At 44.8% G+C, this 17,016-nt stretch overlaps 1 protein-coding gene across 3 annotated transcripts in view; it reads right to left on the bottom strand.

Annotated features, from left to right (window-relative positions):
* Positions 1 to 14,110, bottom strand: part of SPECC1 (sperm antigen with calponin homology and coiled-coil domains 1) — a 286,549-nt gene extending 272,439 nt beyond the window's left edge. For all 3 annotated transcript variants that reach the window (XM_075561007.1, XM_075561008.1, XM_075561010.1), the window contains exon 1: positions 13,949 to 14,110. In XM_075561007.1, coding sequence (XP_075417122.1) covers positions 13,949 to 14,095 — 147 coding nt within the window. In that variant the 5' untranslated portion in view covers positions 14,096 to 14,110. The remainder of the gene's footprint in view (positions 1 to 13,948) is intronic.
* Between the last annotated feature and the right edge of the window lie 2,906 nt (positions 14,111 to 17,016).

Genomic DNA, 17,016 nt, shown 5'->3' with positions numbered 1-17,016 from the left:
GATATGGGTGAGGCAGAGCTGGGATTTAAGCTGTGTTTCCAAGGCCTATAATATTTCCACAGGACTGCGGGATTGAATGACAGTGTGAACTTCTTCAGTTAGGAGCCAAATTCCCCACTCCCATGGCCACAAAAGCAAAAGTAAGGAACAAGGTTGACATGATGAACACATTGGCCAGGCAACATAGACTTGTGGCCAAAAACATGAGCTCTAAACCCTGACTACATTGGGTTGAATCTAAGCTCTGCTAGTCACTGGCTCTGTGGTCATGGGCAAATCACTTCACCTCTCTGGACTTCGGTTTCTTCCCCTCTTGTTATTGAAGCAGCAGTCAAGAGGTCAAATGACACATTGCATTGGGTAAATCTGCTGCACAGGGCCTCTTTAAAGTGTTGATAAACATGGATGTTACTTTGAGGACTAAGGTGCACATGACCCAAGCCATGGTATTTTCAATAGCCTCATGTGCACGTGCAAGTTGGACATTGAACAGGGGAGATTAAAGAAGAATTGATATGTTTGAATTATGGTGCTGGTGAAGCATATTTAAAGTACCATGGACTGCCAAACAACAACAACAAAACAAACCTGTCTTGGAGGAAGTACAACCAGAACGTTCCTTAGAGGCAAGGATGGCAAGACTTTGTCTCACGTCCTTTGGACATGATGTCAAGAGAGACCAATCCCTAGAGAAGGATAGCATGCTTGGTGAAACTGCAGAGCAGTGAACAAGAGGAAGACTATCAATTAAAATGAATTGACACAGTAGCTATAAAAGTGGGCTCAACCATAAGAACAATTGTAGTAAATATATTTATATAGGAGGATGGGGAAATAGATCTATGTGCATATGTTTATAGGTTTAGTATTAAGGTAGCAGATGGTCATTTGGCCTCCACTCAAGTACTCCCTCAATGAAAGAACACTTTGTTCTATTAAACTGGCATTCCATGATGCTCACCTTCTTGACACAATATCTGAAGACAAAGCAGGTGCATAAGCAAATGTAGTGAAGAAAGCTGATGGAGCCCAGCTATCAAAAGATATAGCATCTGGGGTCTTAAAGGCTTAAAGGTAAAGAAGCAGCCATTTAGCTCAGAAGCAACAAAGCCCACATGGAAGAAGCACACCAGCCTGTGTGATCACAAGGTGTCGAAGGGATCAGGTATCAGGCATCAAAGAACAAAAAATCAAATCATTGTGAATGAGAGGGAGTGTAGATTGTGGACCCAGGACCCATCTGTAGGGAACTGGACACTCCCTTAGAGAAGGGTCGCAGGAAGGAGACCAGCCAGTCAGGGTGCAGTGTAGCAACGATGAAACATACAACTTTCCTCTAGTTCTTAAATGCTCTCCCCCACCCCACTATCATGATCCCAATTCTACCTTACAAATCTGGTTTGACCAAAGGATGTACACTAGTACAGATAGGAACTGGAAACACAGGGAATCCCGGACAGGTGATCCCTTCAGGACCAGTGATGACAGTGGTGATACTGGGAAAGTGGAGGGAGGGTGGGGTGGAAAGGGGGAACCAATTAAAAAGATCTACATATAGCCTCTTCCCTGGGGGATGACAACAGAAAAGTGGGTGAAAGGAGATGTTGGATATTGTAAGATATGATAAAATAATAATAATTTCTAAATTATCACAGATTCATGAGGGAGGGGGGAAATGAGGACCTGATACCAAAGGTTCAAGCATAAAGCAAATGTTTTGAGAATGACGATGGCAACAAATGTACAAAGGTGCTTGACACAATGGATGGATGGATGGGTTGTGATAAGAGTTGTATGAGCCCCCAAAAAAGATCTGGCAGAAAGTGGTGAGTGGGTGGGATGGGCTTGCTGAAAGTTTCCAGGGGTGGAATGGCCATGGCAAAGTGTAAAATGCATACTTGGACCCTTACTGTGCACTGAATTGAGCCGCAATTATAGCTTAATATATTTGCAGTCTTAATGGAAATTTCCAGAGGACTTCAGTGCTGGAGAGCCCTGACCTCCCCACACAGAAATCTGTAACTGTTAGGGATTAGAGATGAAAATAAAATAACTGAAAAAGGACAATTGTAAAGATGGCCCAGGACCGGGTTGTGCATTGCTCTGTTGTCCACAGGATCACTAAGGATTGGAACCATCGTGAGGTGATGGCAGTGTGTTAGTCTGGGTGGACTAGAGAAACAAATCTATAGAAACTCATGTGTGTATAATACAGCTTTATATTAAAGGTAATTGTACATTACGAAAGCAGCCCAACCCAGTCCATTCTAAGCCCATAAGTCCATATTATCCCATATATTTGATACCAATCTATAAAGTCCTCTTCAGACTCACGAAACACATGCAATGACCCTGAATGCAGGATGATCACAGGCCAGTGGGTAGAAAGTCTTTGGATCCAGTGGTGTTGTAAGCATCTCAGCGCTGGCAGGGTACTCAACTTGGCTTCTCTGGCTTCAGAGGTCTGGTTGCATCAGGGTAGGTCCATGTGGCTTCTCCAGCTCTGGGCGCTAGCATAGTTCCATGTGTCTTGTCAGCTGCAATGTCTCCCAGGGGGTGAGCAGTGAGAGAGGGGTGTCTCCTGCCTCCAAGGAGGAAATACAGTGTTTCCCAGAATTCTCAGGAGAAGGCCATGCCCACACAGAGGCCTCATTGGTTATATCTTGATTGACAGGCAAGACTCCACCCCTTCGCTCATAATCCTTTCAAATTGACACCAGATTATGTAACCACCACAGGCACCTTAAGAACAACACTGTTATCTGGAGCAGACCAAATTAAGTTAAAGTAAAGAGGAGAATCGTGTCTTAGGAGAAGATTAAAGCAATATCTTGTGAGCTCCAGGGGGTCCCAATCAAACCAAACGCATAGACACTGAGTCAATTTGAACTTCTAGTGACCCTGTGGACAGACAGAACTGCCCCTGTGGGTTTCTGAGGTTGTAAATCTTCCAGGAGTAGAAAACCTCACCCTTCACCCACTGAACAGCTAGTGGATTTGAACTGCTGACCTTGTGGCTAGCAGCCTTATGCATAGCCCATTACATTACCATGCCTCCTTTCCAGAGGGCACAGTAGAACATTAAACAAATCATTAAACCTCAGGTTCTCCTTCTGACCTAGTCAGTCAACAACACAATCAGTACAATTTTATGGTGTGCCTGCCAATGACATACCAGACACAGGTAGGGATAGCATGCTTTACCTGGGTTATGGGACTTGGAAACAAACCGTATAAAATTCCTTAGCACAGAACAGCACACATGCACAGTAAACCAAAGCTGCCCTTTGAAACTTCGTTACATTTAGTTGTACATATAATCCTAGCTCTGAAGCGTGTTTTTGAGTTTTATTTTGCCGTTCACACTCAACTTCTGTTGCTGCTTCTTGGTTTTGTTTTGACGTGGCCTCGTCTCTGACGCGAGGCCCTCAGTCTGTACTACAGATAGCTCTGACACTGCCCTTACGAGGTGGTAGGATAAATGAGACGTGCTATGGGCTGTGAATCACAGGGTGTGTCTGATCCACTCCAGGATCTTTTCGATTGCCTTTGAATTCCCAAGTTGGATAATAAAAAGAGGACGACAGAAGAACTGATGCATTCCAACTGTGATATTGGCAAAGACTAACAGATGTCATATGGCATGTCAGAAGTACGATCAGATCAGTCTTAGAATAAACGCAATCAGGAAGTTCCTGAGAAGTCAGGAAGGTGAGACTTCACCGTGTGTACTTTGGACCAACTGCTAGAAAATGACATCGTACTTGAGGAAGCAGAGACCCTTCTACTGAGATGCGGTGACATAACGGCCACAACGATGGATTCAAATGTCACACCGGGACACGAAGATTGCGTGAGACGGTACCAGTGAGTTCCGTCATCCAGAAGGTCCCATTGGAAAGGACTCAGCGGCAGTTCACAAGAAAAAGAATGTGAGGTGAAAAAGCAAGTAACAGGGCGCCCTCTCACCCCATGAAGTGGAGAGTTGGGGGAGCAGTGGGTGTGCTGCATGGGCCCTGTGCCATCCACAAGGGGTTCCTTCACTGGAAAAAGTTGCCTCGCTTAGAAGCTCTCCCAAGAGGCAGGGCACCCGATCCGACCTGCCTCCAGAGCACACAGCTGAAGCTACTCTTACTGTATCACTATTTTTTGGACGCAACATCAAAAAACAAACAAACCAGGAAGCCACTAGTCTAAGTTACTAATTCTTGTTCTTTCTCTATTCATGGCTGCATTGCTGGCTTCTTTTCCTGGTCACTGAATAAGGATTTAGCACCACTTGTGATTTTTGGTTGGCTACTGATGATCCCTATGAATATATGCATTCCAGCGTTGCTTTGATGTGTTTAATCAGAAATTTCACCAATGGCTTCCCTGATATTTAAGCTGCCAAGCACCTGCACGTATGAAAGTTGACAAAAGGAAAAAGTTTAAGTGGTTCACAGATTAAAGTAGCTAATAAATTCCTCTCAATTCCACGGTGATTGGGCAAAACTTCAAGGCTCTGAAATCATCACACGGAATCCAGTCTCTGATGGTAGATAACGTTATGGTTGGTGTGGGAGTTCTCAAACTAGATCAGGCATCAGAGTCACGTGGAGGACTTATTGAAAAGTCAGACTGCTGTTTTCCCTGGCCACCTTGTACCAAGAATTTCTGGTTTTCTGGGTCTGGGAACAATGGTGGCTTACTGATAAAATTCACCTCCCATGAGGAAGACCTGAGCTTGAGTCCAGGATAATTTACCTGACACAAGGCCACCATTTGTCTGTTAGTGGAAGTGTATGCGTTGTTATGTGGAGCAGATTTCAGATGAACATGAACTGAGACAGACTAAGAAGAGAAGCCTGATGATCTGAACATCAGCCAGTGAAACCCCTATGGCCCCCAAGGGTCTGATGTGAATTAACCAATCTTTATTGGTTAATTGGTTTATGGGATTTGGCAACATTTCTGTCTATTACACATGGGGTTACCATGAATCAGGGCCCAACTCAACTGCAGCTAAAAAGGGTCTGGGAATTTGCAGTTTTCACAAGTTCCCAGAGACCATGCTTGGGAAGCCAACGGTTTAGAGAAGCACTGTTGGCGGGGAAAGTAATGTGAGCAAGCTATCTAATTTAAAGTTGGTATTAGCATATGAGCCATGTGCTAGGTAGGATGCATCAAAGAATTCATGAAAAAATGAAATGAGAAGGTAATGGACTTTCCATGAATTTTTTGAAGCCCTCTCATATATAACTTACCTATTGTTAATAATTTTATAATAAAACAAAATACTAAAATTAGTTTTAATAATATATTTCATTTAATGCCATGCATCCCAAACGTGATCATGTCAACATGTAACTAGTATACAATGTATCAACAAGATATTTCAAGTTCTGATTTGGTCTTCATTCTTCAAAATCTAGTATAGACTTCATACTTACAGCACAACCTAATTCTGACTGGTGACATCTCAAGGCTTCAACTGCTACATGCAGCTAGTGAATGCCATCTTGGACAGTGCACTTTAAGAACATCCCTCAAGAATGACAGGATTCCCCAAGACTCGTTGGTAGACCATGCCTAGTCTATGCTCTTGTCTGCTATTAAGTTCAATTCATGGCTACCCTGTGTGTGTCAGAGTAGATAGACGTGGGCTTCATGGGGTTGTCAATGGTTGATATTTTAGAAGTAGATCTCTTGGCCTTTCTTTCAAGGCACCTCAGGGTGGATTTGAATAGCTAACCTTTTGGTTGGCAGCAGAACTTGTTTACCGTTGCACCATACAGCAACTCATGGCTAGACTATTTGACTCTGCTTTCTGCACCACGGCTTTCCCTCCACGGGGGCCCTGAAGCAGGCTGCCCCACCACAGTGCTCCAATTCCACATAATATAATTGGCCGTAGCTGATTGGTCCAGAGGCAATACAGGACTCAAGCCTAAGGGAGCAGAAGCTTTTCCAAGTCTTGCTTGTTATTCGATTTTTTAAAAAAAATGTAATAAGTAAGCAAAGAAGTCCTGTCTGGGAAAAGCATGGGCCTGGCATAGCCATGTCTCATATCACATGCTAAAGGCAACCAGGTGTTAGCAGAGACAGAAAATAGAGGGTCAGGTCAAAGTGGAGAAGAGAGACAGAGTCCTGGCAGTGTTCAAGTCCCTGTCCTTGGCATCTCTGAAGCCCAGTCTTGTATCTTTGTCCTTCCCACAGTAACATGGGAACCTCAGAATCCTTTCAATCTATTTCTTTCCTGTCCAAGTTAGTGCAAGTCCATATTTTGTCATTTTCAATCAAGAGTCCTAACTCATAACCTGGGCTTTATAAGAATGCTTGCTGTTTTTTCTTCCTGTTCTTTGCTACCCGAATAACAGGTAGGAGGAGAGGCACAGAGAGATTTGGACAGTAACCTGTACCTTCCTAGAGTCTTAGTCTCTGCTTTGTACTTTCATCACTCCTTCAGCAAAGTGGGAGAGAGATAGAGAGAGAGAGAGAGAGAGAGAGAGAGAGATCATCTCCAGTGCCTCACATTCTTATCCCAAAAGGCTTATGACATCAAGGAGGTGCCATCAGGCTGCAACTTGATTGACAGGTTGACTCCACCCCTAGCCAGGAGTGTCTAGTTGTTATCATCCATAACTACCACACCCTATTTATCTATCGATTCGAAAGCAAATATACTAAGACGCTCACTGTAGTATATGAATGATCACTGTTTTAGTTCTTTCAACTTTTCTGTATGCCTGTAAAATTTTCACAATAACATGTTGAAGAAAAAAATCTACTGTACATGCTTTTCTACTTCCATCTCCTATTTTTGTCCTGTTCTCTGTATTTCCAATCCTCTTCCTCTACCACACGACAGGTAGGAAGGAGAGCGCGTCAAAGGAAGAGACTATAAGCAAGGGAAAGCCAAGGATCAGGAAGGTGCAGGCACAGTCACTTCGCTCAGACCTGTCACTCTTTTCTACAGAATTACACCTGGAGACCCTACGGATCAACAATGAGAACTGGGAGTGTCTAATGCAACTATTTGTGTTTCGCTGACCCTTTCTAAAAAACCAAAAACCACTTTCCTGTCGATGGCCAATATCTCATTATCCTTTAATAACATGCCCGGGCTTCAGACTTTTTATTTTAAACTGTCTTGAAAACTAATTCAATTAGTTCAAAGTATTCAAAATATTCCAGAAGCTCTAGTGGCCAATTATCAGTAAAATGTATATATTAATTTAAAGTTTAAATATGTCTCTCAGATGTACTACCCCCCCCCACACACACACACATACCATTGCTGTCAAGTCTTATAGCGACCCTATCAGACAAAGTAGAACTGCCCCTTTGGATTTCCTGGGCTGTAAATCTTTACAGGAGCTAAAGGCTCTCCTTTAACTTCCTAGAAAATAGCACATCCACATAAATCATGTGCAGGCACATATGATGGGTGGAAATGACTAAATTATGTTTAAAAGCTCTGATACAATAAGCCCATTCATATCTCATGAAATTTCCAGAAGTGAATTTTGAGCTCATGCACCCTTGCCCAACAGTCCCAAAATGCTACTTTTAATCATAGTTGAATATAAAGGCACAAGTCCTGGTCAAGTGCTAGTAGTACGCCAGAAGCAGAAGATCAGCAACTGAACCTATGTGTTTACTTTGGGGCAGTTCTTGGCCTAGCTGGGGAGCAGTGCAGTTCCTTGTAGCTGACCTGAGCCCATGTACACTGCACTGGAAATGCATAGGGGGATGTCAAAAGGAGGGCTGTTTATGAGGCTGTGTCCCACTTGAAGTTGGTAGCAGGATGGGGGTGGGTGCAGGTGAGCACTGCCCCAATCCTTGGGGCTTCCAGATGACAAATTAGTCTCATCTTGTCTGAGCAAGGGACTTGCAATCCCTCTGTATCTATCTATGACTCTCCCACCAGCCCCATGTCATCCAAGAAGGCAGGAGATTCAAATGGCCCAAGCACAATCATTGGCAGCCATCCCACATGACAAGATACATGTAGTTACAGTGTACTGGCCTCACCCACGTGAGTGGCCTCTCCAGCCTTGGTGAGAAGACCCTCACACCTCCTGGGCTCGGGCCAGCCACTCTAGCAAGGGCTGTTTCCAGGACGGAAAACGTGACTTCATTCTGCATTTGGAGAAAGTTGCTTGAAGAACACAGCAGGAATCCTGCCAGAAGAGCCGCTGCTTTAGAATCTCGAGTGTAGGCTTGTGAAGGTCTTTGCGAGGAACCAAACCTCCATGTCAACCAGCAACAAGACTAAGACTTAGCATTGGATCCACTGGACCAGGAAAAAATTGAAGTCACCCCCATGAAAAAGTAACACATGGAGGTTACGTAGTACACCAAGACGTATACCACACCTTTTATTTGCGTAGGAATACAGTACTCCTGGGAGGAACGAAGTCAGCTCTGGAAAACTTTATGGGAGCGCCGTTCTCTTCGGAATCACATGGGGCTTCCCAGGGGGGAGAGTGACCCCCTGGTGACCGCTTCTTGTTTCATTTTTCACGGTGAAGTAGACACTTTTCGTAGTCATATTTTACCTCTTAAAAGTTGTAAGGAAAAAGAACATAGGTTCAAAGGGGAGCAAGACATACTGCATGGAGAGTGAGGAAGGTAACGGCTGTAAACATGCCTGGATTCATGGACATAGAATCTTCTGAAAGGACCCCAGGTGGTACTGTGGGTGAAGTATTGATTGGGCTGCTTACCACAAGGTCAGTAGTTTGAACACATCCACTGGTCCAGGAGAGAAAGATAAAACAATCTGGTTCCTTAAAGATTTACAAAGCCTTAGAAACCCCAATGGGGTAGTTCACTGTCCTACAGGGTTGCTATGAGTCTGAATCAACTTGAGGGAAGTGGATTTGGTTTTAGGTTGGGTCTTCTGACTGCATGAAGTGCTGGGAACAGAAATAAGACAGGTAAGGCATTAAAGAGTTAATGAGAGTAAAAGAAGAAACTGCACACAGATTTCTTTTTTAAAACATTTAGGAGCAAAAGGGAAAAGACAGCAATAATGTAAAGAGATAGCAAGGAAGAGGAGTTAATGTAATTTGTTCCAGGGCAGAAGTGACACCTCGTATATTTGTGGACTAAAGGACTCAATACAGAGCAAGCTGAAGAAGCAAGAGAGAAAGATATTGGTACGAGAAAGGTATTAGGCCAACTGGATACTAGATAATGGGGTGAAGAAAATGGACCCAAGTGGATCCTGAATATCACTTGATAAACACAATGAGAATGGGGAGCATCTGGCAAACACTGAAAAAGCAGAAACTGTACAAAAAGAGACAATGGTCTAAAAGGGGCAATGAAGGCAATATGCTGATCCTTCTCCTCATTTGCCCAAGGAAAAGCAGGGCATTCAAATAGCAAAAAATAAAAGTAATACAAAGTGTCTTCCTTTCAGTTATAGGCTAAGCGAAGGGAATCTTGAAAGCAAAGACTAAGATCCTATGACTTAGGGAAAAAAGAGGAGCTGGTATCAAGGACTTAAATAGAAAGTAAATGTTTAGAAAATAATGATGGCAACATGTACAAATATGCTTGATACAATTGCTGCATGGATTGTTATAAGAGCTGTAAGTGTCCCCAGGAAATGCTCTTTTAATAAAAAAAACTTAAAAAAAATTATATGATGCTGTTTTGAAGACCAATGTGTGCTTGTCCAAGACATGACCTTTCCACTTGCATGTCAACAGTGGACAATGAAGAAGACAGATGAACAGATGCACCTGAACTGCGGAGCGGTGAAGAAGACTGGCGATGCCACGGGTTTGCAGAAGGATGAACGCATCGTGCATAGGAGGAAGACAACCAGAAGCAAGGATGGCACGGTTTTGATTTGTTGACCTCAGAAACCCTGGCTTAACCAGAAAACCCTTCATGAGAGACAGTGATACAGTAGCTAAAACAATGACCTCAAATGTATCAAAGATGCCAATGGTGGCATAACACCAAGCAACACTTTGTTCTGTAATACATGAGGTGCCCATGAGTGGAAGTTGGCTCAACAGCAACTGCCAGGGAAAAGTTGTATGATTCAAAAAAAATTAAAATAATATGTCCTCATAAGGCTTACCTTCTAGTCTTGGGAAAATAGCCAATAAGCAGGGGAACTTGAGGATAATCAGTGCTGAGGAGACAGTAGGGTTAGGAAGGAGGCTACGGGAGTGTTTTATTGGCAGGGGAAGCCTCTCTGCTAGCATGTCATGTGAGCACAGACTTGAAGTGAAAAAGCTGGTGTTAGAGCCAGGAGGTGTGTTAGTCTGGGAACTTCAGAGAAACAAATCCACAGAAACTCATGTATGAGAGAGTTTTATATAAAGGTTAAGTGCGCATCAAGAAAACATCCCAACCCAGTGCTGCCCAAGCCCACAAGTCCAACATTAACCCAATCCACAAAGTCCTCCTCCATCTTGCAAAACACACACTATGATGCCAACTGCAGGAGGAAAGCCAAGTCAGTGAATGTGTAAGCATCTCAGCGCTGGCAGGGGTCTCCACACGGCTGCTCTAGCACCCAGGGCTGCATCAGGGTAGGTCCATGGGGCTTCTCCTCGGGGATGTCTTCCAGGAAGTGAGGCTTGCCAGCTGAAGCAGGGAACTGGCTAAGGCAGCTGCACCCTGGTCCGAGACCCAAGTACTCAAAAGGCGAGGCTCACTAAGCCTCACTAAGCTCACTTAGCCCCCACATGTGTTTATCGGCCAGGTTGGCACAGTAAACTTTAACTACATCAGGAGGGTTGGAAGAAGGATGGGGGTTCTAGGGATTTGAAGCCGGAAACACGGGGCTACGGGTGTGTACCTGGCATTGGGGGGATGAAGCCCAGGAAGCCAGGGCAGAAAGGAGGGTAATAAAGCTAGCAAGGAGAGAGCGGGCCTGGGCAGGCATTGGGGAACAATGAGAAGACTTTGCTTTTCATTCTGCACCAATGGACCACTGCAAGCAGAGAAATGACTTGACGTGTTTTCAAAAGATGCTTCAGCTTCTGCTCAGAGCAGAAGGCAGGGGCCAACCATTTTTAAAGGAGGGAGGCTATGGAGGAAACTAGCGCAAGGATGGATGGGATGCTGGTCTGACCTAAGTGCTCAGAGAAGAGGTGGTGAAAATGGAGTGGATTTGAGGGTGTTTTTATGGTAGGAGTGACTGCTGATGGCTGAGGATGTGAGAAGAAGAAGGTCAAGGACGAAGCTCCAGCCTCTGACCTGAGCAACAGGAAGGGGTACAGTTATCAACTCTGACAGGCATATTCAGGAGAGGAAGGTGCAGGGAGGAACTAAGATTAAGTTCTGGACATGTTACATTTGACACGACTTTGTAAATATCTAAGGGGTGATGTTATATAGACAGGTGGGTTTACAGCTCTAGAAGAATGTGGCTGGAGAGAGAAATTTGGAAGTCATCCATACATAATACTGAAAAATAGACTTAAAAGCACAGGAAGAACTATTCTCAAGTGGGACACTGCTATCCCTCAAGAACCAAGATGGAAATTTGTGTGTGTGTGTGGGGGGTATTTTTGGTTGTCACCAGGATTAAACAAAGCCCCAACTCACTGTTACATGGGAGAAATATATGGCAGACTGCTTCTTTAAAGACTCACAGCCACGGACACTCTACGATGCAGTTGTACTCGGTCCTGTACGGTCGTTATAAATCAGAACCAAGTGGACAGTAGTGGGTTTTATATTCAAGGAAGAAAGGAAGGAAGGAAGAAAACCTTTCTTGCTGGAGGAAGACATTAGAAGCAAAATGGCAAAACTTTGTCTCATGTACTCTGGACATGTTATTAAGAGGGATCAGGCCCTGGAAAAAGAGCATCATGCTTGATAAAGCGTAAGGGCCGTGGAAAAAAGGAAATCCTTCAATGCGATGTGATGACCCAGTGGGGCTGCAACAATGGGTGCAAACATAGCAATGATAGTGAGGATCCAGTAGAACTGTTGTCCATGGGGTTGCTATGGGTCAGAACCAACTTGACAATCGATAACCCCCATCACCACCAGCACAGGGCACTGTGTATTTTTAAATTACATATTACTTTTCTCGCTAGCTACTGCCAAGGCTGCCTGACTCATGGTGACGTCTTGCAAAACAGAACAAATTGCTGTCTGGTCCTGTGCCACCCCCACCATGAGCTGTAGATGAAGCCATTGTGATCCCTAGGGCTTTCACTGGCTAATTTTTGGAAGCAAATCATCAAGATTTTCCTCCTGGTTTCTCCTAGTCTAGAAGTTTTGTAAAAACCGGCTTAGCATCATAGCAACACGCACCGACCCCTAAATGATGGGTAAGCGGGTTGTCTTACCTATGGATTTCTCCTTCGGATAGTAAAGAAGGTGTGGGGCGTGACGCACACAAACCTCTGATCTCAAGAATGAGTATAGCTAGAAAAAAGGTGAGGACCAGTCCCAGGTCCACCAATGTTAGAAACCGAGAGTGTTAGGCCGGGTTGCCTAGAGAAACAAATCCAGTGACACTCATATATGGGTAAGAAAGAGTTTTATATCAAGAAGTAATTATATATCGATAAAACATCCCAGCCCAGACCAACTCAAGTCCATGAGTCCGATAATAGTCTATAAATCCCTCTTCAGACTCACGCAGTCACAGGCAAGGATGCAGAACGCGGGAAAATCACAGGCCAGTGGTTGCAAAATCTTGTGGCTCCAATGATGGTGGCTCTGGTCGGCCAGCAGAAAGGTGAAGACAGAGAACGAGGGTGGGGGGGCGGGTTTCCCAGGGGGCTCCTTATGAGAAGGCCACGCCCACAAGGAGGCGCCATCAGGCTGTGATCTGATGGGTAGGTTGAATACCAGTTGAATACCAACCCTACACTTTTATATATCGTCAAGCTGACATGAAATTATGTAACAACCCACTGAGCACACGGGGCAGAGCCAAAGAGGAGACAGTAAAGGTGCTGCCTGCGACAGAGAAGAAAGCCTTGGGGGTGGGGGAGAGGGGGAGGAGGCTGTTACGAGCTCTCGAGAGAGAGAGAAGCACAAAGCCTCAGTGACTGGTGTTTCAGCGACGTGAGGGTCACTGGAGATCCTGACTCATTCGGTGGACAGCTGGGGCAGGGCTCTGACTTCAGTATCCTCACAGTAGTCCAAGGCCAAGCCAACGTCAACCAGCTCCTGTGGAGCCCACTTCCGCTCACGCTCACACTACGCTCCAGTCAGAGTAGACCGCATTCCACATGGGTTGCTCTCTCTTTGGGGGATGTTGTAAAACTAGATAGAACACATCTGCGAATTCCATGTTTTCCTGGCGGACACTAGTTATGCCAATGACCTTAATCGTACTGTGCAACCAGCACCCATAATCGTCGCCAAATTTCCATCATCATAAAAATGCATTTCTTCCCCAAAGTGGCTCTTCCTTATCCCCTTCCTCTGATAACCACTTGGTTTCTATTTATTTGCCGATTCTTGTTATTTCGTATACATGTGATCATATAATATTTGTCACTTTATGATCGGTTTGTTTCACTCAGCATGTTTCCAAGGTTTATCTGTGTACTCATATTAGGACCTCATTTCTGCATGCAACCACCACATTTTGATTACATCGGGATGTTTCTCCATCCAGTTTTCAAGGGCTCATTTCTCAGGAGTAGATCGCCTCAAACCTACCTTTCAGTAACTGAACATGTCAACCACTTGCACCTCACAGGGACTCCTAATCTAAGGCAGAGGCCCTGGATTTGGTACATATTTTGCAGATTTCCTTTCTCTGTGCCAGAGTACCTCTGCTACTACCCCTTTTTGTCCATTTCTTTGGGTCAATATGTGCTGGTTCTTAAGCACCGGTGGGTGCCTCCTTCCCTTCCTTGAGAAGCCACTACGTTTGCTTATTTCACTCTTTAATCCAGTAACCAATAACCCCAGGAAGTTACCGAGGGCCTGACAGCACCGCTCGGTACATGTTGGTGCATACCTTGCTGAGTCGGGACTCAAAAGCCAATGAGGTTGAAGATTTGGAGCTCTTCATGCCGGAAGTAGCAGCCGGGAGGGGCCGCACACGGTCAGTGCCCTGACTCCCAGCTTTGACCACGGGGTTCCAGGGTTTGGCTGAGCTCCGCATGCTTGCTCCAGTGGATCTGTCTTTCTATAGAAGACCAAGAAAGAAAACATAAGTTCCTATAACTTGAACCTGCTGAGCGCCATTGTGTAGCTATCCTGTACGGCACAGTCATCATCACTACACAGAGAACGAGGCTTTTCCTCTGATTGGAAATAGAACATTCTATTCCTGAAATGATATTCTTTGTATTAGAGTCAATTTTTACAATGCTTAACAACCATTTGTTTGTTTTCAAAACTCAACTGTTAAATCTTATGTTCAGTGTTATTAATGTGCCGACACGACTTGTCTGCAAAATTAGAACTCTTTCTTGGTCAGGGACACCTAACATAACATTACACTTGCTGTCATTGTTAGCTGTCATTGAATAGACCCCTTACTTATGGTGACCCACATGTAATGAAAGGAAACACTGCCAAGTACCACACCATCTTCATGATCAACGGCAGATCGGACCACTTGTGATCGGTGGGGTTTCACTGGCTGGCTTACAGAACTAGACTGCAACCCTTTCTTCCTAATCCGCCTCAGTCTAGCAGTGCTGCTGAAACCTGGTGAGCATCCTAGCAATGCTCCAGTTTCTATTGACAGAGGGTCTCGTGAACATTCTACCACTGAATCACCAGAGCCCCGGCACTACACGAGTCCCTGTGCCGCTGGTGGCTTGTGTCAAGGCACGAGGCTGTGGACATCCATAAGCCTTGATGCTATGAGGAGGATGACAAACAAACAAACTTCCCAATGGGCGATCCCGTCACATCTGAATTATTTCTGCTTTGAACATTTTGTTGAAAAAATACGTTTTCAGTAATAGAAGGCATTTTGAATGAAACAAAAACAATGACAAAAAGGTTATTGTTGTTGTTAGGTGCTGTCGAGTCAGTTCTGACTCATCGCGAGCGACCCTGTGCACAACAGAATGAAACACTGGCTGGTCCCGCTCCACCCTCACCATTGTTCTATGTTGGAGTCCATCTGTGGTAGTCTGGCTAGACTAGAGAAATGAATCCAGATACTCACACGTGGGTAAGAGAGAACTTCAGATCAAAGAGCAATTGTACATTAAGAAAAATGCCAGCCCGGTCTGGATCGAGTCCATAAGTCCAATATTAGCCCTTATGCCCGATACTAGCTTGTAAATTCCTCTTCAAACTCATGCAACACATGCAATGACGCTGAGTGCAGGACGATCACAGGCCAGTGGGTAGAAAGTCTTGTGGATCCAGTGGCAGTGGAAGCATCTGAGTGCTAGCGTGGGTCTCCACGTGGCTCCTCCAGCCCCAAGGCTGTGGCTGCCATCAGCATAGCTCCATGTGGCTTGTCAACAGGAATGTCTCGCAGGGAGACAAAGCAGAGAGAGTGTCTCCTGTATCCAGGGAGGACTACAGGAGTTCCCAGAATCCTCAGGAGAAGGCCGTGCCCACACAGAGGCTTCACTGGCTATAACCTGGTTGACAGGCTAGACTCCCACCCCATCGCAAGTTGACAGGAGATGATGTAACTGCCATGCCATCATTGTAGCCACTGTCCTTTTCTTTGTTGTCACTCTATCAGGTAGTTAGTTTATTGTGCCAACCTGGCCAATAAACGCATGTGGGCTTAATTGAAGGGCGGAGAGATAAATGGCTTGGTGAGCCTATCCTTTCTAATCCTTGGGTCACTTGCTCTCTGATGGTGGAACCAGGCTGCAGCTGCCTTAGTCAGTTCCCTGCTTCAGCTGGCAAGGCTCACTTACTGCAAGACATCCCCAAGGAGAAGCCGCATAGATCTACCCCAGTGCAACCCTGGGTGCTGGAGCAGCCGCGTGGAGACCCCTGCCAGCGCTGAGACGCTTACACATTCACTGATTGGCTTTCCTCCTGCAGTTGGCATTATAGTGCGTGTTTTGTGAGATGGAGGAGGACTTTGTGGATTGGTGTCAGACATATGGGTTAATGTTGGACTTGTGGGCTTGGGCAGCACTGGGTTGGGATGTATTCTTGATGTGCACTTACCCTTTATATAAAATTCTCCCTTATGCATGAGTTTCTGTGGATTTGTTTCTCTAAATTACCCAGACTAACATGTTCTACTTTCCCTTTTCCAGGGACTAGTCTCTCCCGACAACATGTCCAAATTAGGCGAGATGAAATCTTGCAATCCTTTCTTCTAAATAACATTTTGGTTGCACTTCTTCTAAGACAGACCTGTTTGTTCTTTGGGAATTCCATGGTACTTTCAATATTCTTTGCCAGCACCATAATTCAAATGCATCAAGTATTCTTTAGATACAGTTAGTGGGACACACATGTCCCGTGGGGTCTCTGGTGTTAATGGGATCAGGCTTGCTCCTTAAGATTCATAGTTATATAAGTTCCCAACAGATGGCAGTACACACTCAAAGTGGGATACAGCTTTCCACTAAACTCCAGAGACATAAAATTTAAGTGGACACTGGCCCATGGGCCACAAAAGGAAAAAATCCACACAAATGAATTCTTTGAAAACTCGATTCCACAGAACCATAAAAATAATTTTTTTCTTCTTCTTGGACAAATGTAGGTTTAATTTAAAAATTAGTAAAGCATATAGAGCATATTTCATTTGGTCAGGCCTGGCATCACAGGGCAAGCTTCCTACCCTATTTTATGCAAAGAATAAAAAGAAACACGTGGCTCCAAGTAGCAGCACACTCATACATACAGCTGAAGACCCAAGGTGAAATATTAGCATACCCATCGGAGGCAGCCCAGTCTGAATATTGCCTCTACCCATCATCTTGAGAAAGGCATGATCCCTGCAAATGCCTAAGCTTCTGTTTCTTCCATCGGAAACCGCTAGGATCTCATCTCTACCACTCATCTGACAGGTTGTCCAACTGTGGTGGCTTGCAGGTTGCTATGAGGCTGAAAGCTATGCCACTGATACTTCAAATAGTACAA

Source organism: Tenrec ecaudatus, chromosome 10, assembly GCF_050624435.1.
Source record: "Tenrec ecaudatus isolate mTenEca1 chromosome 10, mTenEca1.hap1, whole genome shotgun sequence".
NCBI classification, from domain to species: domain Eukaryota; kingdom Metazoa; phylum Chordata; class Mammalia; order Afrosoricida; family Tenrecidae; genus Tenrec; species Tenrec ecaudatus.
Note: the sequence above shows the minus strand (reverse complement) of the source record. Positions and strands in the feature narration are given on the sequence as shown.